The sequence below is a fragment of the Pinus tabuliformis genome, chromosome Q (genome assembly GCF_031772625.1).
Source record: "Pinus tabuliformis cultivar Carrire ecotype Pingquan chromosome Q, CPIR1, whole genome shotgun sequence".
NCBI lineage: Eukaryota > Viridiplantae > Streptophyta > Pinopsida > Pinales > Pinaceae > Pinus > Pinus tabuliformis.
Genome location: NC_142296.1, coordinates 947282760 through 947309013, shown reverse-complemented (window position 1 = coordinate 947309013; position 26254 = coordinate 947282760). Strand labels below are relative to the sequence as shown.

General features: G+C 40.2%; 1 protein-coding gene across 3 annotated transcripts in view; it reads right to left on the bottom strand.

Annotated features, from left to right (window-relative positions):
- LOC149222608 (EH domain-containing protein 1-like) overlaps positions 1–26254 on the bottom strand; it is a 232063-nt gene that overhangs the window by 60179 nt on the left and 145630 nt on the right. For all 3 annotated transcript variants that reach the window (XM_089385522.1, XM_089385521.1, XM_089385523.1), the window contains exons 11-13: positions 6856–6984; positions 6512–6763; positions 6301–6380 (exon numbers count right to left, since the gene is read on the bottom strand). In XM_089385522.1, coding sequence (XP_089241648.1) covers positions 6301–6380; positions 6512–6763; positions 6856–6984 — 461 coding nt within the window. The remainder of the gene's footprint in view (positions 1–6300; positions 6381–6511; positions 6764–6855; positions 6985–26254) is intronic.

Genomic DNA, 26254 nt, shown 5'->3' with positions numbered 1-26254 from the left:
TATGTGAATGGTAAGTTTTACTTTTTATATGGAAAAAATTAACCAAGTCAAAGGCACATAAGTGGACATATATTTTATATTATACTCCAAAGAGGTGAATAGCCACGTTTCACTAGGGTTGTAACTTTTCGAAAAAACTATATATAAATAAATAAATAATAATAATAAATATACATATAAAAAAAAAGAGTTCAAGAAAAAAAATATTATAATTCTATTTTTGAAAAAAATATTATTTTAGAAGTTAAAACACAAGTTGAAGTATAAAATGTAAGGGATTATATTAAAAATTGTGGCTACATAAAAGGTTACAAGGACACAGTGGTATCTAAGTATTTAGGAAGAAAAGATGAGTTCCACACAACAATCATTATTTTGGACTAAATGTCCATTTTGTCTAGACATTATTGGTTACACTTGTATTAAAAAAATGCAATTTAAAATGTCTAGCATGTGGAAGATTATTTAGTACCGAAGAGCATAATGATAATGAACAGATACAAATTAAAAAATTAAAGGAAGAAATCCCAAAACTTTAACAAAAGAACTAAGCATCAGAAAAGAAATATAAAGATCTTGAAGATCGGTTTCATGAAAAATCAACAAAAAGCAATGAAGAAATTTGGCGTCTAAGGGACCACAATGAGAAATTACTTTCACAGATAAAAGAGTCCAAGGTCAAGAAACAAAGACTAAAACAGTAAAAGGAAAGTTTTGATAAGGAACTAAAGGAGAATCTATCAAAAAAAAAAATGTGTGCCTAAAAACCCTTAATCAAAAATTATTAGAGCAAATAAAAAATTTTAAAAACAAAGAGAAAGATACTAAGGACAAAGTCAACGATTCAGAAAATGGCAAACTTTCATGTCTAAAGATTCATAACCAAACCTTATTTACGGAAATAAAGAAGCTTAAAAGTGACAAGAAATCACTAAATGACAATTTAGAGCAACTGTAAGAAGTAATATTGAAGCCTCCAGTCATTTCAGCCCAAGTTGAAGTTAAAGAAACAAATACCGATCCAGTTAAAATCGTAACTCAAGCAAACGATAAACCTACTGAAGTGAAGACACATGTAGAAGTTGCAGTTCAAACAATGGACATTCCAAATGATGATTCAATAGGCAACTCAACAACAACACTGCCTGAAGGAAGTCAAAAACAACCACTAACATGATAAGGGAAAGCCCAACCAAAAGAACTATTTATCGACATCTGAATCACAAAAACATACTTTCCAATCAATCTACGTACCAGTATCACTCAAAACATACACGACAAATTTATGTTTCCAAGAATATTAAAGTTTGCAGAATCCAATCCTAAGATAACTATTCATCACAAATTTCCAAAAATCAAAAGATTCCCCAGAAGATTAATCTAGGATGGTCTGATCCATTCTCAGTACAACAATTTTGTCTATCACTCAGAGCATCATATAATCTTTTATCAACTAATATGAAAGTTCAGAGACGAGAAGATATTCTTAGTAAGCTTTGACAACAAAGCTTCTTGAAAAGAGAGGCAATGTTATGAATATAATCAATGTTGTTAAAAGCGCGATCGGGATTTAATCGGCGCCGGGAAAAAAGCGGAAAAAATCGTTAAAATCGGGAAAAAATCGTTTGGCACAAAAATATTCATTTTTTTTCATTTTTTTTCAATTTTTTTAATATCTAAACCATCTACAACATAAAATAAATACATTGACACATAAATATGATAAAAAAACTAATATATAAGATGTTTAATATCATTTCTAGCGCTAAAATCACACATAACATTGAATCATGTCCTGAATAGTAAGTCCTGAGTCCCAACTCAGCCTCAAAATATCAACAAAAAATATGATAATGTATCTCATCATGTCATAATGTCATATACAATAAAATGAAAGTCTAAGACTCTAATCCTATTGATTTCCTCTGCCCCTCTTGCGAGAAAATGTCACTGCTTTCCCTTTCCCCCTAGATGAAGATGCTGGTGCCTGTGGTGGTGGAAATGGCAGTGGAGTCTGACGTGCTCTAGAAGCTGAAGAAGTAGCTGTAGAAGTAGCAGCTACTGTAGGTAGACAGAGACCACGTCCTCTAGTGGTAGCCCGGGTAGGCGGTGTCACCTCCTCCTCCTGCTCCTCCAACTCCTCCTCCTCCTGCTCCTGCTCCTGCTCCTGCTCCTCCTCCTCCTCCCCCTCCCCCTCCTCCTCCCCCTCATCCTGCACTAACCAATCCTCAGTGGGATCCATGAGAGGCCTCTCGGTCTCAACCCTCCATTCAGCAGTGGTGTCAATCTCATCCAATGAGATGGCTTCCATATCAGGTGTCTTGTCTAGTTCCCTCACCCACAATCGAAGATTGTAGTAGACATAGACCATGTCATTAAGTCTACGGGACTCCAACCTGTACAAAGTTCATGAAATAATAATTAATAATTAATATTATAAAAAAAAATATTGTTTAATGAATTCAAAAATTTATTTGGAAATTTGCAATATTTTAAATGTTTAAGTGTTAAGTTGTTAACCTATTGCGCTTCTTGTTGTGTATTTTTTCAAATACACTCCAATTGCGCTCACATCCCGAGGAGCTGCATGTTTGGCTGAGGATGCGTATGGCAAGCTTTTGCAAAAGGGGTACTCTGCCACCATACATCTTCCACCATGCGGCTACAACAAAATTACAAATAAACATAAGAAAAAAATGGAATTTGAAGAGACAATGAAATTTGAAACAAAGTTACAAACTAAAAAATACCTGGCATTTTGGCCGTCCTATCAAAGATAGCCATATCAAAGCCAAATGTGCCACCTGACATCTTATACGTCTCAATTTGTTTAGAGATCTCCATACGTTGTTCTGGAGTTCTCACCATCTTCTGGACACAGGTTAATAATCCATCCATGATCTCAACATCAAAATCAAACCCACATGCATAAGAAAATGCAGGGTTCAGGAAAAGCCCAGCAGCATGAATGGGACGATGGAGTGTGTTGTTCCATCGCTCATCAATGACGTTCCATAGAAGGAGTTGTCTCTGGAACCCATCATCTCCCTTGTCATCATAGTAGGACCGAATGGCTTCTTTGGCCTTGTCCATGGCTTCATACAAATAGCCCATTGCGGGCTTCTCACCATCTACCAACCGAAGAACCTTTACCAAAGGTTCAGTGACAGCGCACACCTCCTGCACTCCCGCCCAGAAGTCTTCTTGGTATGAAACAAGTCTGCAGACGGCCTCTCCTTCTGGTTTGCGGCTCATTGGCGAAGAACGCCACTCCTCTGAAACAAACATTCTCTTCAAATCCCACATAGATTTCAAGAGGGATTGAAGAGATATGAAACTCGTCGCAAACCGTGTAATGGCGGGGCGCACCAACTCTTTGTTGTTGGTGCATTTTCTCATCAAGCTAAGCACAGATGTGTGATTGTAAATAAATTTTGTGATGCTTTTTGATGAGTCAACAGTCTCTTTGAGAAAGGGAATTTTCCCTATGTCCTCTAACATCAAATCAATACAATGGGCAGCACAAGGTGTCCAAAATAAAGTAGGATGCCTGTCCATAAGCATTCTACCAGCAGCAACATAATTTGCAGCGTTGTCCGTTATGACTTGGACAACATTTTCTGCACCCACCTCCAAAATAAACACATCCAGCAAATCACATAAATTTTTTGCATCTTTGATTTGATGAGTTGCATCAATAGATTTGATAAACATAGTCCCCCTGGGACAACTAACCAAGAAGTTTATAAGGGTTCTCCCCTTTTGGTCAGTCCAACCATCTGACATAACAGTGCATCCTGTTTGTGCCCAGGATTCCCTAAAATCCTCCAATCTTTGGGTGCAATCACGCTTTTCATCTTGAAGAAGCCGGCCTCTGAAATCATGAAGAGAAGGGATTTTGTACCCCGAGCCAACACTGGCAATAGCATCAACAGTAGGTTGGAAAAATGGATTATTCCTTACAATGTTGAAAGGAATATCACTCCAGAGGAGAAATTTTGTCATCAACTTGTCAGCTTGTTCTTTTTCAGTTCTTTTCATCATTGAACCGATAGTTGGTTGTGCACCAGGTGTGGTTCGAGGAACAAAAAATGATGATGCAGCTACCGGATTGACTGACGCTGCAGTAGAACCAGTGCCACTTGGCCCACTTCCTTCAGCTGACCTTTTTAGTTGCCTTTTGAGTTCTTCTTTGGCCTCTTTAGAGTGCTCTAATTCTCCCAATGCTCTCATGGCTTTTCGGATAATTTCAGCATTTGTATTAGGACAGGGCACCACATCACGTCCAGGGATTTTTGCAAGGTGGAACTTCAACCTGTACACCCCCCCGAATATCTCCTTTCCACACAACTTGCAATACAAGTTTTGTCTATCATTCGGAGTTTTAGGGTCACCATATTCCTAGAAAGGATCCAATTTCCTTGGCATGTTTGTTTTTGAATTTTGAATTTGCAAACCTATGGAAAAATAAGGATTAGGAAATAAGAATTTAGGATTACATAATACAAATTACAATTTAGCATTTACAAAATTACAAGTTAATTATTTCCAAAATCCCAATTTCCAAACCCAAGTTACCCAACCAAATGCCAATGGCAAATGCCAAAAAACAATGAAAATTCAAAAAAAATAAACAATGTTTAAAAAAAATGAGAAAATAAAAATAAAAAATTGGTTCTCATAGTCATAACAAATAACCCATCCCAAATCAATGAAAATTTTCCAAAAATTCTTTAAAAACAATGAAAAACAAAGTTTTTATAGAAGCAAAACAAAAAAAAATTAATCTACATACCTGGTTTATGGACAAATTGGTGATCTTGGCTTGGATTCCTCCTAAAAACGCTTGGATTCGCTCCCAAATCCGACGGCAACCCTTCAGCTCCTCTCCCTCACTTCTTCTCCTCCTCCTCCGCGCGGACTGCTCAATGAAATAAAAAAAAAAATCGAATTTCCATATAAAACGCCCGCTGCCCCCGTGCCCTGCGATTTTTTCGCTAAAAATCGCGATTTTTTCAAAAAAATCGCGATTTTTTGAAAAACTCGCGATTTTTTGGAAAAAATGGCCGATTTTTATGAATAAAAATCGCGATAAAATCGGTTTTGCGAAAAAATCGCGATTTTATCGCGATTTTAACAACACTGAATATAATTCATATAAATATAATAAATATAAATATAAATGTAATAATAATTAAATTAACTAATGGTTAGTTAATTAGTAATGAAAAAGCATGTCTTAGAGACATGACCATTCATGAAAGGGCACCTGCCTAGGATATATAAGCAAGCCCTCATTCTCATTTGTAAATTTGTAATCATCTCATATCTCATATCTTACATCAATTCAATATGCAATAATCAATATACAATTACATGTCTTACAATGGACATTTATGTCTTTGAAGTATTTTAAAGATTTCCGCTGCGTATACGACTTTTGGTCGTTACAAAAACATTGTATAGTCTTCCTTTAGATGGTAGATTAAGACATATGAAACTGAATTTACATTTAAGCCAACCTGAAATGACCAATAGATATTTAGGTCTGCTTGTTCTTTCGTTTGACTTCTTTTATTAACCAAGTAGTCATTTAAGAATTGGATGCTCATCTTTCATTGCTCTAGACAATCTTCATTGCTGACAGGAAATTTTTTAGAAGCAATTTTTTGCCAATTGGTAATTTATAAGGTAATGCACTAAACACTCAAAGAAATTGCTAGTCTCTCCATAGGCATAGGAGAGTAACAAACCAACAAACAAGAAAGACTTTAGAAAGAAGATGGTTTTGGCAGAAGCAGCTAACATCTTATTTACAGTAAAGACACTGGTATGACTGGAAATACACTTACCCAGCCAACCAGACTAATATTTGAAGCTGAAGCATACCGATCTTCATCAGACTTACTAGTCATTTAGAAGGTCTATATGACTGGTTTCTAGAACTACTCTGTACAGCATTTTAGAATTTCCTCTAAGGTCTCCAAGATGGAAATTGTGATCCTTTGCCAGGATATTAGTTCAACAAAAAAGAAAAAGAAAAAAACTCGTTGGAATGAAAGACAAGACAGGGCATCAAAATACAATAGCCAGCATCCATCTAGCATTTGGGTTCATGTAAAATGGCAAGAGAGTAGAGAAACTCTAAGACAAAAGCCGATATGAGAAAGCACAAGCTACAAATAAATCCATAGTATCGAGCAGCAAAGATTCAAGATATGATTAACTAGTTATTAAAATAATTTAAAAACTTCCCTTTTGCTCAAAGATAAAATCACAAGACAGTTTTGAAAAACCTACCCAATATATACCCGATTAACTTCAGGTGTATTCAGAACTTTTCCAAGCGACCACATCAATGCCCCATATACTCTCATCAACTGTGGGGACAATAGAAAACATCGAAGAGAAGTAGAGAAGAATAAGGACATAACAAGACTAAAAAACAAATTGTGCAAGAGATATTAACCTTTAAGAAATTGGGCTTTGCAATAAAATAATAGATTTCTACCTGTTGCGTATCAATCTGATCTGCTTTGTTGAGCACTACTCGTATCTTATCATCATGGCCACGAAGAGAACCAATCACACGCTTAAATTCATCACTAATATCAAGCTTGTGAGGGTCAAATAACAATAATATAAGATCGCACTTTGTGGCAAACCATGAAGTCACGCCAGTGAAGTCATAGCTGCGTTGTGTACGCTGTTTCTCTCCAGAAAGAACTCCTGGAGTATCAACAAAGGTGATATGCTCCAGAAGCTGTAGGAATACAATAGAAACAGGAATAAGCATCCACTCCAGGAAAGAAAGGAAATACAGAATCCTGTAGAGATATCTTCTTAATAACTTACAGGATGTGGCATTTGTGAACACTCAAATTTAGAGAGGAAAGCAGTTCCAAATCTTGTTAACCCGCTAAAAGGCATATCTGCTTGCACGGCAACTGTGTTACCAGGTACACTTCTCTCATCAGGCCCTGACTGAAAATTATCCAAACAACATTCAACATTCAGATGTATTTCAGATGCTAAACTGTAACAAATAACATCTTTGTGCTTCAAAACCAGATGATATGCTTTGATTCCAGAAAGAACAAATCCATGTTAAACTGCAATGTTAAACAACTAATATAGGAAGAAGCTGGTATAGAGATAATGACTCACAAACAGAGATCAGAATATGAAGAGAAACTTTAAAATTGGTATATGCATTAAACTAGAGTAGATCACTAAAAAACAAAAATAATGATAGTAGGGACTGAAAAATATAGAAAGTAAATCCATATGAGGCTAAACCGTCCTGCAAAAAGAGGAGAAATGCTTGAAGAAGCAATCTAGGTACAGCATCACTAAACCGGTTATTACTTGAATTTTAATACACAATATCACATAATACAACTGCTTTATATCAGACTAGGGTTCCTATGCCTAGACTCCTGTAAAAACTCGTGTATAAGTGGTTCTGCAATAGGAGGTCTTTTAAAGCTCAAACAATTCAAAGTCAGCTGCTGAGTGCTAACTAAACTTCCCTGTCATCGCAATCTTCATCAGGTTTCTATTTCTTAACTCTGCTTTTCCAATTAAATTATACATAAAGCCTGAAATGGTCATTGTGCAATACACAGACTAAGTAAATCAAAAACCTTAATTCTCCAACAAAGTTAGTGCTAGAACATTAACTCATCATTATTTTCAATTTCAGCAACCTATATATGAACTTCATATCAGCAACTTGCTGCACCTTATTAAAGATCTCACACCAATTATCATGCATGAAAATTAGAAAATATGGATCAATGAAAACATTGACAATGGTGGGTGGCTGCCCTATATTCTGCTCACACTGCATAAGTACTGTAACTCTTCGCACATAAATCACTGCTTTCTCTTAGGCGACTGCAGTGTTTGTCATTTTCTGGCAGAAATAAAATAGCAGAATGCTGGAGTTATACAGATTGTGAATTGGCAGCAGCTGACTTTTTTCTGTGTTAGTTGGGAAATTTGGGAAAGTCGGTATGATATTCAACATGAATGTGATATGATTCATTGCTAGGATAGTTGTCATGGCCCCGATGTAAAAACTAACTGTTCTCTTCTAGTCTTGACTTATTACACTTACCATTGCTGCCGATTACAGCAAAATCTCAAACTTCTCAGGATGAAGTCCAAAATCTCAAGTGCAAAACCCACTATCCTCAAGAGATGGGGGGCAGCAGGCACTATCACCTCACCAACCAACTGTGACATACATAACTATGATTGGTGCACTTTGTAAGGCTTTCAAACTTAGATGAAACCTGTAACTTTTTGAAGGCTATGAAAGCAAAAGGATGCACTCTGGATAAAGTAACATATTGTTCTTTAATTGATGTATTAAGGCAAAAAAGGTTAAGTCGTATAGGTTGTTTGAAAAGTTGCTAAATGATATATGTGTGTGTGCGTGCACATGCAACATTAAAATAAAACTTGGTAAGGCTGACCTATATGATTGGAAACATTTTGATTGGACCAACTTGTAGTAGGCCTAGGGCCGACCTCTAGGGGTTCCGATATTAACATGGATATGACAAGACTTGGATGGACGACTTGAAGACTTGGAAGACTTGACGTTTTTGCCTACATTTCTTGTGGAAGCACTCATCCTTGAAGGGCCTTTGGAAGCACAGATGCTATGCATTGAAGCCCTGTGTTTCCATCTTTTATGGAGGTGCCCCTATCTTTAGGGTCTATTTGGTTAGGATCATTGTCCATGTTGCTTGATAAGCCCATACTTTTATATTTTAATATTAAGTAATTATTATTAAAGAAGAGGGCCTTTTGCCCCTTCATAGGCTAGACTAAGAACTTGTACTTAAGAAATTAATATTTTAATGTAAAAGGAAGTGGACCAACTCCATATAAATAGAGATGAACTTCCACACCATTTTCTCATGGATGGATTGGAGGCTGGGGAAGGGGAATCCCTTAGCCAGTTCTGAAATTTCTACTACTTGTCTCATTTTCTGAAAGCTTGTGGAAGGATGGTAGAGCGACTTCTTGTGGAGATAGTTTTGTGAATGATTTTGGTCACTTTCATTGATATTCATGGCTAGGGTTTATGAATGATCTTGATTTAATGAGTAAGTGGCCTCTCTAATCTTGTTGGCTTTATGTATGAATGATTATTAAGTGTAATTGTGTTGTTCTAGTGGAGAGGGTGCATTCACTTGGTCTCTTCTTGGATAAATCCCTTCTTGAAAACCTCAAGAAGAATTTTAGTGGGGAATCTTCCCATAAACTTATTGAATTTTGTAGAATACTAGGTGGATCTTCTAGGGTTAACAGTGGACAGCCCTAGATATCGCCCTAGATCCACTTGCTTCCCACGAAGGGAATCCTTAGTTGACCCCATATGCCTCAAAAAATAGTAGTAGGATAAGGCATCGGTTTATAGTCTTTCATCAATCCAAACCCTAAAATTCTTTCAAAACTATTTTGCTATATTTACTCTTCACATCACCTTGGAACTCCTTTCTCTAAATCGCAACAATTTTAACCTAAGAAAGGCCCCATTGAGCTAGAGGAGAGTTAGCCTGAAGTGCAAAAGAGGGTTGGGGTGAGGTGACAGTGGCCCCCTCTTCATTTCACTCAGATCACACTTGAGATATTTGAACTTTATCTCAATAAGTGTGAGATTGTGTGATAACATTTCCAATGGTGTTATTGTATTTATTGTTCATGCCAATTACCCATCTCGTCACATGAACCATTAAAGTACTAGACATTATAGCAGAGCTAGCCTTCCCATGTAAGAACTAACACTTCATATGGCCAACCCACATATGGGAATTACAGCATGCCTCACCCCAACCCCAAGGACCCTTACAAAAATCCATGACCCTCACACAACAGTGACATCACGTCCAATGGAGGAACTCATCCATCACAACATGTGCACGACCCATCATGCAACAATCAAAATAAATAGTGGCACATCCTTGCCATATGGGCCACAAAATATTTATCGTGGCCCTCCACCTAAGAATCCCTACTACCCTTTCCTTGGTTCTCCGCCCCAGTCCTCGCCTCACCAACCCGTTTTGCCTCAAGCCAGTCTCAACTTTGTCCAACCTTCATTGGCCCAACAAACTCAAGTGTTTGAGCAATTAAGCATGGCTAATCCCACACATCCACAAAAAAAGGGAAGAACAATGGCCAAAACCAACCTCAAAAGTTAGGGAGAAATGCCCACAACCCAACCAATAGAGTTGGAAACAACCCTGACACCACAAACTTACAAACCAACACGAAAACTTTGGCCCCAATAACTAGCCCATCCAAAGAAAAAAAACCAAATTAAGAGAAACTTTCCTTATACACTTTGTGGCAAAATGGGCATTACACTTATTACTACCCTCAAATAGGTGAATTAAGAGGATAAAGGAACTATTGGCTAACGCGTGTACTAATACCCCACAAGCAAATAATACCAACCAACCATAGTTCCCTAACCCTTGAAAGCCTATGTTGTTGTGAATCCTCCCTCAACAAGGAGTAGTTGCTACCCAACAAGAGATCAACAACTCCACCGACCCATCGAGCTATTATCATCCAGTGAATAATTGTGCCAAACTAAGAGATCCATCATACCAAAACATTTATATTAACTTCACAACCATCCACCTTCAAATCCACAACCAACAATACGGCATGCACCTTGACCTTTGTAAAGCAATGCATGGTGATACCCAATTTGTTGAAGTTTCTAAGTTTACTTAGTTTAGAAACCCTTCATGCACTTTTTCTAATTTATTCCTACCCACTTGTTATTTTTCTTTAACAAGTTATTTACAAAGTAAATACTGAAAATAAACACCAGTGCATGCTCAACATATTACAAGTTAGCAACTAAAAGAAACAAGAACAAAGACACCACATAACACCATTATTTTTGGACCAATGTCCTCGGAAAAACCCAATGTGGGAAAACCGATGCAGCTATCTGAGGGTTTTCTTATTAAGCAATATCAGAGTACAATCTGGGTGCCGAAACTGGCCTACCCAACAAAGAATTCCCTTAGCAGCTATACCTCACAGTTTGAAAGAAATCTCCTGGCTAAAACCTCGAAAAATCCTTTCGGCAGCTCCTTAGCTCAAATCTACTCTTCAACCCCAGCGTCTGACCAATCTGCACTGTGTCAGCCCCTCTCTATCTCACACGAGCCCTGAGTCAGCCTTTCTTGGCCTGTGTCAACCCCAGGAGGCCCTGCATTAGCTTTCTGGCCCTCTGTGTCGGCTCTGGGAGCCTCTGCTTCAGCTGCACTAGCCCCCCTAGTGCTTTGTGCAGCACTTGGTTGCCTCTGTGTGGCCATGCATGAGCCCTTGCTGGCTCTACGTCACCCTCCTTGGCTGCAGCACTACTCTCCCAGCACAATCTTTGCCTTCTCTGTTTCTCTGTACTCAATGCCCCTCAACTGCTCTCCCAGCACAATCTTTGCCTTCTCTGTTTCTCTGTACTCAATGCCCCTCAGCTGCTCTCCCAGCACAATATTTGCCCTCTCTGTTTCTCTGTACTCAATGCCCCTTAGCTGCTCTCCTAATCACTGATTCTATCTCTCTTAGCAAACCCCGCTCTAGAGAATAGAATGACTGATCATCTGATGTATTCTCCAAGTGACCCTCAAGCCTCCTCTTATACTTTTTTTGTTGACATATCAACGACGGAGATTAAGTCCCTAATCAATGGCTAAGATTAGATCTGGCTTGATCCATGTCTTTTGGACCATTATAACACAGATTCATATTAATACACATTAATATTTTATTTTCCCTAAGTTTAGACTTAGGGACTCCATTAAAAATATTAATTATTTTAATATCTCCTGATATGTTTAGAATCTGCCCAAACCCTTTCTGGGTATTGGAGACCTCATGCGCCCCAACCTCTCCACCAAATTTCGTGGTTGGAGCACATCCGATGCTACCCCAAATCAACACTCCCTCTTAGCGAGGATTATGCTCTAGCAATACTCCTCACTGAGTATTACTCTGATCATCCGGCATTGGTACCTGCGCTAATGCTAGGCCTTCCTGCCCAACATCCTCTACACTGTTGCCTCCTGTACTGCTGCCCATGGTTCTGCCACTGCCACTGCTACATCTATACGACAGCTCCCTCTGTATCCATGCTGCTGCTGGTCCTTTCTCCCAGCACTGCATCTGCACTGCACCCCCTCTCATCAAGCTGCATCATGTTGCCCACTGCTGCACTGCAACTCAGTTACTGAGAAGTAAGTAACTGATCTCCCAACTAACCTCCCTGTTGGGCTAGAAACACCCACTGATGCTGAAGCACCCTCTGTCGCTGACAAGCGCTCCCTCTCTAACCTCTACGCTGCTGCAACAACTCCCTGCATCTCGCACCGTTGCACACCTCTATGTGCCTTCCTGCACTAATGCAACACTCTTGTGCCTCTCGGACTGTTGCAACCTGCTAGCTCTGCGCTGTCTTGGGACTCTTGCATTGTAACTCTCTCTGTCGCTCCATCCGCATCCGTCTCTACCCACTCAACCAATCTTGCTACTCCTTGTCGAGGCTCCCGTAGCTAGGCCTAATCCGAGAGGCTGGGTACCTCAAGGATCCTGCACCTCATCGCCTGTAGTTCGCCTGACTATAGCTCAATGTCTCCCCACTTCTGCTCAAGTGGCGTGTGTGCACTCATGGCACAGTCGTCGTCTGTCAAAACTTCCTTCTCTGCCCATGATGGCACTGCCTTAGTCTCGGAAGACTCTCCCTTACTCTTCTTCCTTGGGCACTGGGTCGCATAATGACCCATCTCCCCACAATGGAAGCACTTGATCTTGGAGAGATCTTTCTTCTTCCGCTTCTCCTGCTTTCCCTCATATGTTAGGGCCACATCCTCCTCCTCTTGCTTGACCTTGATCCCTTTGTTGTTGCTACCTGTCTTCGACCGCCATCTGATCTCTTCCTAGTGAAGAGTTGCCCACATCTCGTCTCAAGGTGGGAGAGTCCCTTTGCCCAAGATATGCTAGACAAATACTTCCCAATCTTCTGAGACAGCATTCAGGGTTATCCTCACCATAAGCTCCTGATCCGGTGTTGCTCCTATAGCAGTCAACTGGTCTCGGATCTCATTCAGTCCTCCGAGGAAGGTGTCAATCAATTGACCCTTCTTCTGATAGCTCACTCATCGGGGTGCGAATCCATATTGCCTCAGTTCCAGCATTCACTGCTTTGTATTTAGCTTCAACGGTGGATAAGGAAACAACTTTGTTGCTCTTTACACGACTAAACAATTGGACTAGATCCAAGATGAAACACATATCCAGAAGTTGACTTCCGGTCTTCCATATCACCAATCCAACTTGTTATGGTGGGATCTCATCTGGTTCCAAGCAGCATTCTTCTCTGCACAGAAATATGTTGGTACAGGTTCTTGAGAGCCTCGCACATCTCAATTGTCGTTTCCTTCTTGGCTATATGTGGTACCACATGATCCTTGACCCCGTCAAGGATAATGCACTTGGCCCTCGCCATCACCTTTTCGTACTTGTCGTTATCATTGGGGTCGACTAGGATAGCTATAACCTTCAAGGCGAAGTTCTTGACACGATTCCTATCAAGCACTGATAAGATTCTGGCCTTCCAGACTACGAAGTTCGATGCTCCGTCCAGTCTATCCTGGTCCCTTACCCCGTGTAGTGCCATGACACTCCTCTACTTCCCTCCTGGAAGTTCCGACTCCTATGAGTCTCTACTTCCCGTCTGGAAGTTCTCTTCTGGACTCCCTCTGAGTCCTGCTTTCCCTCCTAGAAATCCTTCTACCGCTTGTCGAGATGCCCCCTACTCTGATCGTCTTGTGCAACTGCACTGCTGATCCAGGTTCCTTGGCTAGAAACCCTCAGTAACAACTCCTCTGGCCCTGCTCTATCAGGTACTGTTCTGACTACAGTACCTCACCAGCTCTACTCTGCAATATTTTTGTAGCCTTCTAGACTCCAACAACTGCCTTTCTGTGAATTGCATCAGCCCCTCTCTGCCTCACGCTGGCTCTGCGTCATCCCAGATGGGTCTGCGTTAGCCCTGGGATGCCCTGCGTCAGCCCTCTGGCCCTCTACGTCAATAACGTTGGCCTCTCTGAGGCTTTGCGCAGCTCCCGGCTTCTTCTACGTGGCTCTAGCTGGCTCTGCATCACACTTTTTGGCTTCTGCGCTGCTAGAAACAGCTTCTGTCACCTCGAGACAATTGTTTTCTGCTATTATTGCTCCGCTCAACTAATGTCTTTTAGTCCTCCTGTGATCTATAATCACGCTCTGATACCATTTTGAAGTTTCTATGTTTACTTAGTTTAGAAAACCTTCATGCACTTTTTCTGATTTATTCCTACCTACTTGTTATTTTTCTTTAACCAGTTATTTACAAAGCAAATACTGAAAATAAACACCAGTGCATGCTCAACATATTACAGATCAGCAACTAAAAAAAACAAGAACAAACTCACCACATGACACCATTATTTTTGGACCAATGTCCCCAAAAAAACCCAATGTGGGAAAACCAGTGCAGCTATCTGAAGATTTTCTTATTAAGCAATATCAAAGTACAATCTGGGTGCCGAAGCTGGCCTACCCAACAGAGAATTTCCTTAGCAACTATACCTCACATTTTGAGAGAAATCTCCTGGCTGAAACCTCAGAAAATCCTTCCGCCAGCTCCTCAACTCAAAATTGCTCTGCAACCCCAGCGTCTGCCCAATCTGGACTACGTAAGCCCCTCTCTGTCTCACGCTGGCCCTGTGTCAACCTTTTTTGGCCTGCGTCAACCCCAGGAGGCCCTACGTCAGCTTTCTGGCCCTCTGTGTCAGCTCTGGGAGCCTCTACTTCAGCTGCGCTGGCCCCTCTGGTGCTCTGCGGAGCACTTGGCTACCTCTATGTGGCCCTGCGTGAGCCCTTGTTGGCTCTGCATCACCCTCCTTGGCTACTACGCTGCTCTCCAGACACAATCTCTGCCTTCTCTATTTCTCTGTACTCAATGCCCCTCGCTGCTCTCCCAATCACTGATTCTATTTCTCTTAGCAAACCCCGCTCTAAAGAATAGAATGATTGATCATCTGGTGTATTCTCCAAGTGACCCTCAAGCCTCCTCTTATACTTTTCCTGTTGACATATCAACGACCGAGATTAAGTCCCTAATCAAAGGCTAAGATTAGTTCTGGCTTGATCCATGTCTTTTGGACCATTCTAACACAAATTCATATTAATACATATTAATATTTTATTTTCCCTAAAGTTTAAACTTAGGGACTCCATTAAAAATATTAATTATTTTAATATCTCCTGATTTGTTTAGAATCTGCCCAAACCTTTTCTGGGTATTGGAGATCTCATGTGCCCCGACCTCTCCACCAAATTTCGTGGCTGGAGCACATCCAATGCTACCCCAAATCAACACAATTCTCCACTGGAGATTGCTTGCAGGCTCTACGTCCTAGTAGTGACCATACACCACATGTACCAAAGGCAATTCTATATTGCAATGCTCATTAGGCACAAGCAAGGGCCACTCCTAGCTATAGTCTTGTGGACCTATTGCCACAAAATCTAACAGGCCTTGGAGAGGGGGAACCCTACACGGCTAACACTAGTGTTAAAATTGGCAGCTCAGGGATGAATTTCTAAAAACAAAAAATCTAAAAATAGAATTTCTAAACATAGAAAGCCTAAAAATAGAATTTCTAAAAATAGAAAGTCTAAAATTAGAAAGTTTCAAGATAGTAAATCACTTTGCATCAACTAGTAATCAAGTATTGTTGATGAAAAATCACTTCTTATCATTAATCAATCCTAACAGTTCAACCTCAACTTAATATTTTATCATCAACATTATTATCATCCTCTTTATGATATTATTATTGTTATTAAAAAGGAATTTCAAGACACTCAGTAATGTTCTCTTACACTCTCATTATTGGCACAGCATATTCCTCTTACACTCTCACTAATGCTCTTACACTCTCTTTCACTCATTAAAGCACGTCATAAAAGATTATCTTACACTCAATAAAAGCATGTCATAAAAGATTCCTCTTACGCACTCTTTAATGCATATGTGACACTCTCTCTTAAAAGCATAAGTTACGAAGGCATGTGTACCTCCTTAATGGCATGAGTTACATTTCCTAAATGGCCATGAGTTACACTCCTCAAGGATGCGAGATTTCTCCATTGAACGCATGTGTTGCCTCTCTCCATAATGGCTAAAGTTACTCTTCCTAAATTGGCATACGTTACTCGCTCTCTTTTCATGAGAGTTACTCCTCCTTTATGGTATGGATTCTTTGTTCCTCCTATATATATGTGCCTCATTATTTCTCCCCTCTTGTGCATTGTGAAAGAAGAATTTGAACTTGAGAAAGAGTTGGAGAGAGTTGAAGAAGATTGTGAGAGAGGGACATGGAGAGTAAGAGCAAAACTTGGCGAGCCAAGGTTGATTCAGTGTTTCAGTGTTGATTCAGTTGAAGGGAAGGCCGATTCAGTGTGTGCATCTATTGTTGTTGCCAGTGATCTTCATTCTATAGCTTGTTCAGATTTGGGTGAACTTATACTCTTGATCTCTCATTGTACTCTGTATCTCCGTTGAACAATTGATTTCTAATAGAAGAAGAATCTAGTTGGGTTTTCCCCTTGTGGGTTTTGCCCTGGTCATTGGACCTAAATTCTCTGTATCTCATTGTATTCTTGGTTGTTTTCTATTGTGCATTTGAATATGTTCTATCTACAAATGTTTATCTAATATTGCAGCTTAAAGAAGCTTTTTAGTAAGTGATTGTTACAGTGTAGAACATCAGAATTTCAACAACTAGACCAAGTGACAACAATGGGGTGATATCCCATTGTCACCATAGCCAAAACCCCTTACCCTTTACAGATTTTCACCGATGGGAGGAGCCTTGGTATGTGAGAAGGTCGCCTAATAGATATTATAAGGTTAGGATATAAGGTGACACAATGAGGCTTTTACAATAAAGGCGCAATTTAAGCTCAAGGCTCCAATAGGAGGAAATTCGCTTTCTTTGTATATACCTATGAAATGAAGCACAAGACATAGGGCTTGATTGGTGAGTTGTGTGTTGGAACTTGGGATGGCCAAAGGTCAAGGAAAGGAGAAAGGGTTTCCAAAAATGTATATCAGCAAGATTAAAGCACATGAAACCCTCAAACAAGTCCCTAAGTTGAAACAACACTATAGTAGGGTTTACCCTAGTGCAAACAACTAGGGCAAAGAAATTTATGGACAAGATTGAAGTGAATGCCCACCAAAACAATAGATTTTGTGGCAAATGCAATCCTATTGTTGTTTAGGCTCTTCAATCCTACAAATGTACCTTGCCTAGGGATTTGCACCAAGCCCTAGTTAGCAAGCTTGGCCTTAAAGGGGTTGAATTAGAGAAGGAAAAATTGATGGATAAAAAACTAGTTTGATCACCAACAAATTGGACCAGTCCCTTGTTCCTTGGGAGTATGGAGTCTATGATTTCAAAGGACAACCAACAAGTTTCTAAGGAGGCCGAAATCTGGATGCCTAGCACCAAAACTCAAGCAATTACCTATGCAATGGATAATGTAAATCTCATCGAAGAGCTAGTACAAGATCACCACTAGGATATTAATTCACATGTTATTCATGAGTAATGCATGCAATAGTGATATCTAGATAGCATTCAATAAATTTTCAACAAATTAGGGCACAATAGCAAACCCTAGATTCAACATATTCCATACATTAGACATAGAAAAATAAATATTCAACAATAGGTACACTTACAAGATAACATTCAAAGAGGTTCCATCCATTTGATCCACAAAATAGCTCCAAAGATAAACAAATCAGCTCCAAATGTCAAAAGGCATATCCATAGATCCGAATTCACCACAACAATAGAAAGTCGAATTAGCTCAAGAAGTTCAAAATCCCAAGTGTGATGATGATTTACAGGAATGACTCTCTCCTCTACTTATATAAGGAGTTTGAATACCTAATTTAGCCTAATGCCCCCTAAAATAATAAGATAATGTACCAATCACAAGTTGGGTCACAAGCTGACCTAATAGCCAATGAATAATATCAACTCTTGCCCACATGTGTGAGCCATAGGAGAGAGAATGATGATGTCATCCATGCATGAGCCCTTCTAGGGCTAGCGTTGAAGATTCTTGGTGCCAAGATGTGAGTAGAAACCCTAATTTTCATCTTGGGCCACAAAAGTGGTCTCATGGGTCAAAATGTGGTCAAAATGTTTGTCTCTACTCCAACGTTGGGGGCTTTCAAGGTGGTGCCAGCCCTCCCATGTCTCAAAGTGTGAGACCATCTTCCTATGTACGATGCTCTCCTACTGCTTGGAGTTCCATGGCTCTCAACACTCCACCTGTGGGTGTAAATATGCTCCTCTAAAGGGCTTGGGCCCCAATTAAGTTTCCCAAGCCATGGTTGCAGAACCACCTGACAATTACACAAAATATCCAGTCTTAGCAACTACATCATTTGGTACATTTAATCATATTTTGCATCCAGGTGAACCAAGCCTGAAAGTAATGGGCAATTTCACACTTCAAATAAGGTTCCCCTTCCAAAATTAAGGCTTTGAACTCGTAATGGTGTTATCTCCCTAGGTAGGAGTGGTTAATAGACCACCCTATTAGGTGTTTCAAACCCCCAAGGGGAAGTGACATGTCCTTGGCCCACCCTCTAGTTGATAGGTGTCATGTTAATAATGATGGAATGGAAGGGAGAAGGCTTCATGTCTAAGTGCCATGCTTAAAGGGACCAGCAATGATGGTATCCTCATCTTAAGTGTATAGATGTCGGGAGAGAGAAATTGTGGATGCTTGAGATATGAACTCGGCCTTTGTTTTTCCACCCCTCTTGTGCGCCTTTTACTTGTTCTTGATTTTTCTTTGTATTACTGCTCATAGCTTTAAGGGTTAGAGCTTGTTTTATATGATATATAACAATTATTACCCCCTTAATGATGACACACCTCATCGCCCATCAATGATTGGGACATGCAAGGGTTCCCTCTCATAATATGAAGAACAACATGTGCTCAAGAACCAATTGACGACCATAATGAGAGAGGTTGAGCTCATGCTAGGCTTTTGCCCACATGCTAATGTGCATGTCCCAACCATCTTTTTCATTTTGATCTTTCGTTTTTCTTGTGGCCATCATATGCTTTTTCTTGTTCTTTTAGCTGCATCAACCTTCCAGGCCAAAGTTTTGGGCCCTAACTAGGTATGACGATGTATGGTGCCAAATCCCAGAGAGCCAACGGTCAGTTGCACCCGAAGAAAGGAGGTGGATATAGGGTCTGTAATGTAAAATGGAAAGTGGTAAGTATGGAATAGGGAGAGATGGACTACATAATCTCAATCAGAATTTCCCAAGTAGTGCACCTCCTATACCCATTGGGCCATTAGGGGAGGTTCCATTTGACTAGGATGAAAGATTAACGCCCCACTTAAGGTGAGGGAACAAGATCACGGTCAAAACCCCTCTTCCTTCCAAGTTACCCCATAATCCATGTCAAATGCCCAAAATACAAAAAAGCGTAAGCACCCAATTGCAAAATGAATAAAATACCTTTTGATCGGATGTCCACCTTCCAACATGTGCTCTTGCCAAATGGGCAAGCAATCATATGACTCATGAAAGTGGTGGAGATATGAATGGCATGTGAAATTTTTTAAAGTTGTTGCAGTTAACCAGTTTTTATTCTCCTAACAATTTGATTATTTACCTTCTACAAAATACTTGCAGCAAATATTGAATAAAACACTACTGCAACTTCACGAAAATAAATAAACCACAGGAACTGAGAAATTATAGCACACACAAACACAAATAATGAACACCAATATTTTTGGACAAAATTCCCTGGAAAAAACCCGAATGGAAAACCAGTTTTGCAGATGAGTGTTTTATTGATTCTTCAGCAAAATTTGTGATGGAGAAATTACAACTGTTTGTCGTAAATTAGCAAACCTATGGAAAATTATTCCAACCACTTTTGCAAGTCAATTTAGGTCCCTAGAATTAAATTGGCCCCTCTGATCCAATTTGGCCTCCCTCTGGCTCCTGAATCAATAACACGTGCGCCCCTGGCACTTAACCCCTCTCTGGAAAACTCGCACTGCTAGGAAGATTAATTCGGCCTCCACTAGATTTCGCCTTCAATTGAAAATCTCAGCTTCCCTATGCAAATCGATCACTCTGGAAATCTTTCTCCTTTCTCCGACAGCTTGGCCTCTCTAAAGCAACTCTCACCACTGAGAAATTCACCCTCTCTGCAAAAAAAACGATCTTCAATAAACTCTAGAAATTGTTGTGAAGAATCTCCTTTGGCAATCTTGTCCCCAAACACTGTTGATCTCGATCTGTTGGTGCCCTCACGCTATCACTACACCCTTGCTATCACTACAAATATGTGCCTCGATGTGTTCTCCAAATGCCCATCTATTTCCTTTTATAATCTCTCATTGAGCAATCAACGGCCCCAAACTAATCTCAATTGATGGCTAAGATCATGTTGACCCCTTCTCGTAACTTTTCTAGAAGTCACTAGAGGAAAAACAATTTACCTCAATTAATCCCCAATTATTTAAACCATTTCCCTAAGTTAGACTTGAAAATTAGTACACTGGCTAATTAATTCTAATAAGGTACTTTCCCTTGGAAACTTTTTCTGGGTATTTGCGAAAATTAAAACATTGTGTTCTTTAGCCTCATAGACACAATCTGAGACTAGAACACCTATCCGAGCTACATGAACTAACACTCCCTCTTAGCGAGGAAGGTATTCTGTGTAACACCCATCTTGTCTCTAAAGAAGATAAATCTCGCCTTCCCCAAAGGGTTTGTCAATATATATGCTACCTGCTTATCTGTGGGTATATATTGTAGTAGAACAATCTTGCACTGAACACAATCCCTGATGAAGTAGTATCTGATGTATATATGCTTCGACCTATCGTGAAACACCGGATTCTCTGACAACCGGATGCAATTCTGATTGCCGCATTGTATCACCATTGTCTTAACTCTCTGACCAAACAAAGCTACTAGCAACTTCTGAAGCCATATGGCCTCGCACGTAACCACGCTCACTGCTATGCACTCTGCCTCTGCAGAACTCGGTGCCCCAGACTTTTGTTTCTTGCTATACCAAGAAACAATTCTTGATCCCATGTTGAAGTAGCACCCTGAAGTGCTTTTCCGATCCATTGCATTACCTTCCTAGCTTGCCTCAATATACCCAACCAACCTGACACCATTAACTCGAGCATACCTGAACCCATACTTTATAGCGACGCGCAAATATCTCAGCACATGTTTAGCTTCCATCTAATGCATTCTCTTTGGTTCCATCATGAACTGACTCAGAGAGTTTACCGCATAGGATAATATTTGGCCTGGTGTTGACCAAATACATGAGAGATCCTATCAGCTATCTGTATAAGGTGAGGTCTACATCCTTCTCCCTAGACGAGTCTACCTTCCTCCAATTCGTGATCATGGGTGTAGACATGGCTCTGCAATCTTCCATCCCAAACTTCCTCAGGATCTCGATGCAATATTTCCCTTGTCCAAGGAAAATTTGTCGATCTGTCTGCCACACCTCAATGCCTAGAAAGTAGTGCATGAGTCCCCAAATCCTTCATCTCAAACTTAGCTACAAGATCCCTCTTATAGTCCTCTATGAACCCCAGTGAACTTGTAAGAAACAAGTTGTCCACGTACAAAACAAGAATGAGAACATCACCCCCAACCACCAAGTGTTAGAGGTTTGTGTCCGCCTCACTCTTCACGAAGCCCATGCCCTACAAGTACTTGTCAATGCGCTCATACCACACCCTAACAGCCTACTTGAGCCTGTACAAATATCTCTTCAACCTACACACGTGGATCTCTCTATTGTGTGCTACAAAGCCCTCCGGTTGTTCAATATACAACTCCTCTAACTCTCCATTGAGGAATATCGTCATGACATCCATCCAATGGATCTACTATCCCATCTATGCTACTACTGATATCACGGCCCTGATAGAAGTATACCTAGCCATAGGAGTGAAAGTCTCCTCGTAATCTATTCCCTCCTTCTGAAGAACCCCTTAGGCACAAACCTTGCCTTGTATTTATCGATGTTACCATCTGCATCGTGTTAGATATTGAAGATCCAGCATGTTCCAACCACTACCTTGTCTATTGATCTTGGTACAACCTCCCACACATCGTTCTGCATTATTGAGGTATACTCCTCAACCATCGCATCTCGCCACACCTGTTGCTGTGAAGCCTCCTGATAGTTGGAAGGCTCGCTATCAGCTAGTTGATCAACTAACGCCATGTAGCTAGTGTACCTCTCTGGTTGTCTCCGCTCTCTCCTGCCCGTGCTAGGAGTCACCACAAACTCCTGAGCATTCCTGAGTGTTTGTTGAACCTCACGGTTTCTCCTGCCAATAGTGGAATTAGGAATATCCACCTCTATATCCTCCTAATTCATCTCCCCGATTTGTTGCATCTACTACTCCATACTCTACGAAGTCTCATAAACACTTGCACTTGAGTTAGTGCTCATACTCGTGATTGTACTCGTGCTCTATTGTTGCCCTTGATCCTGTTGTTCAGCTTTAGGAGCTTCTACTAGCTGCTCACTCTAATCATCAGCCACTAGCAAATCTCTAGACCTCTTATACACCTTGTCCTATATGAACTTGATATCTCTCCTGAAAATGATCTACCTGGCCCCTGGAATAAAAATACGATATGCCTTAGAGGTGTTGTTGTACCCAACGAAATAGCCTCTCTTTGCAATCTAATCCAACTTTGAACGTGTGTCTCCTAAAATGTGACAATATGCTAGGCTGCCAAACTATGTTGAACGGGTTCCTGAACCCAGGGCTGGGGTTCTCGTCCCCAAGTACCAGATTCGAGTACGGGTGCTTCTGAGAAGAACCCATAAGAACCGGGTTCTCTGTTAAAAAAAAATGGGTTCTTTTGTCTTGACAAGTACGGAGAACCCTGATGATGGGTACTTGGAATCCCAAAATCGGGTTCTTTGGGGTTCATTTTAGTTTTTATTTTTAAATTTTTAATTAATTTAATGGGCTTCCCCTAATATTCCAGGTAGCTAGTTCTTCATCTTGCGAGAGGAATTGGAGTACTTATGCCTTTATCCATTCAGTAAAAAGAAATAGGTTGGGCTCAAAGAAGACAGAGAACTTAGTGTACATTCATAGCACACTTTGTCCCATATCTTGAAAAGACTCTGGGTACAAGGAGGGTCCTTTCAAGAGATGGAACCAATACACAGATGATGATATGTGTCTGGACGAGGAGATACAACCAGATGGCCTTATTGAGGTACCTCCATTTGCTATGGATGAGCAAGAGCCTCAAGATGAGAGTGATTCCTACCTAGAGAGCATGCTAACTAAAGATCTGAGTGATGTTGATGACATGACTTGAGGAAGCCACTATTCACTATTAGCTATTTTTATTTTATTATTTTAAAATTTCCTAGTTTTTGTTTGGAGATGCCTTAAGACGAATTTTGAATGTAGTATGACAATGGACATATATCATGATTCTTATTAATTTGTAAACTCCAATTTGCACTTGATATCAAACTAGAAATTTTGAAATTTCATTGTGAATGTTGAATGTTCAATTATGTGCAGGTTTAAATATTTAAAGTTTAAATCATAAATATTTTAGTTTTCTTGTTTGAAGTTGAAAAATATACAAATTCATATATATTATAATCTATAAAATATAATATGTATATATTATATATAAAAATTATAATATACCCCCAACGAACCCACGCACCCTATTTCAAAAAATGACGTACCCATCCCCGTCCCCATACCCGTACCCGTCCCCGAGCCCACATTTCCTAGCAACATAGCAGTGCCAAATATCCTGAAATGACTAACTACTGGCCTCTTCCCCGAGAATGCCTCCTCAGGTGTCACCTTGCCCAGCACACTATGTGGGACCCTATTTTGTATGTAAATCGTTGTATTGCATGCGTCTGCCCATAAATAACGTGGTAGATCCTGGTCATATAGCCTCGCTCTCGCTACCTCCGAAATAGAGCAGTTCTTCCTCTAAGTAACCCATTCTATTATGGGTTGTAAGGAACCATCCATTCTCTCGAGTCCTACCCAAGTACTGAACTCCTAGAATTCCTTACTAGTGTACTCTCCATTGTCTAACCGAAGAATCTTGATCTTCCTGCTTGTTGCACTCTCCACTAGAGCCTTAAACTCCTGAAAGCGACTAAAGACCTCATCCTTGGTCTTCAAGAAGTATGTCAAGGTCTTCCTGGAGAAATCGTCAATAAAAGTCGCGAAGTACTTGTATCCCCTAAGAGAGTTTGTAGACATTGGCCCACATATATCTTAATGCTAAGTCAAGTATCCCCTGTGATCTATTGTCACTCCTTGGAAAGGTTTCTTTTGCAGGCTTCCCTAACACATCCTCTAAAGACATCATCATGCTCTGTGCTCACCCCCAAAACACCTGTCACTGTCTCACGAAGCAATCTAAGTGCTCCATGATGAATATGGCCCATCCTCTTATGCCATAGCTCCCCCTGATCCCTCGTATTGTTGTTGCTAACCAGTGCCTTGGGAATGTGCATCTATAACATGTACAATCGGTCGCTCCTAACTCCAATCACTATAGGTGATCTCTAATCCTTGTGCTTCAACAACACCTACAACCCTCTAAAGAGTACATCGTACCCCTTATCCCTAAGGATAAATATGGAAATCAAGTTCATCACCAAGCCTGGCACATGCAACACATAATGAATTGGAATTAGCTTGCCATTCTCACTCTGAAATAGAACAATCCCTCTTGCAACTAGGTTGCACTTGGACTTGTTCCCAATTTGGATCTGAAATTTGATGTCCTCCTCAAAGCTGGAGAAGTACTCTCTAACTCCTGTGATGTGGAATGATGCTCCACTATCTATATATCAGATTCCCTGTGAAGTTGAGCTAGATAGGCAAGCTATCAATGTAAATTCTTGATCCATCCTACTGAAGAGATCATCTGCACTTGTTGAAGCTATTGTTTGCGTCTTTCCCTTCTTCCCGTTCTTCTTTCTTTGTGGGCAATTGCTAACATAGTGTTCAAACTCGTGACAGCCCATTTGACCTTTGAAAGGTCCTTCTTCTTCTCACCTTGTTGGTTTGGTCCCTTGTTGGACCCCTTCTTCGCTTTTCCTTTCTCAGCTAGGGCCATGTTCTCTTGTTGCTCCTCAGTCTTCTGAGTCCTACTGCTGCTGCCACTAACAAGACTGAGTCTCAACTCCTCCTAAGTGAAATTGATCCATAAATGATCCAAACTCCGTAATGTATCTCGTCCCTTGATCACCTAGACAAATACATCCCACCGCTTCGTAAACCCATTCAGGGCTACTCGCACTAGCTCCTCATCATATGGTTTATCTCCACCTACAGCTAACTCGTCCTTTACCAATCTACACTTGGTGAGGTAACTTGTAACATCTTCACCCTTTCGCATTTTTGTATTCCTCAGCTTTTCTCTGAGAAGTAGCTTCTTGTTAGTGGTTGCATCCTAGAATAATTTCAAAATAGCTTCCCACATATTCTATGATGTATCCAACTCAGCAATATGTGGAACTATATGGTCCTTGACTCCATCAAGGATTATACTCCTAGCTTTGGCATCTTCTTATATGTTACAAGTTGTGTTGGATCTTTCGGTACGGCAATCACATTGGTCAAATACTCCTTAAGACCATTTTCTTCCAATAATAAAGAAATTTTGGCTTTCCAGACGCCAAAATTTGATGCTCCATCCAATTTGTCCTTATCTCTCAAACCTGTTGAGCCCATTTTCAAACACTCGGAAATAAGCGAAACCCAAATAAATCTTAAGAATATAAACTGGGTTCAAAACCCTCGATTTTTCTCTTCATGTGCCTGTGCAGACCTTCTTCTTCCCTCGAATCTGCTCTGATACCATGTCAATTTTTTTAAAGTTGTTGCAGTTAATTGGTTTTTATTCTCCTATCAATTTGATTATGTCTTCTGCAAAATACTTGCAGCAAATATTGAATAAAACACTACTGCAACTTCAAATAAATAAACCACAGGAACTAAGAAATTATAGCGCACACACAAATAATGAACACCAATATTTTTGGAAAAATTTCAC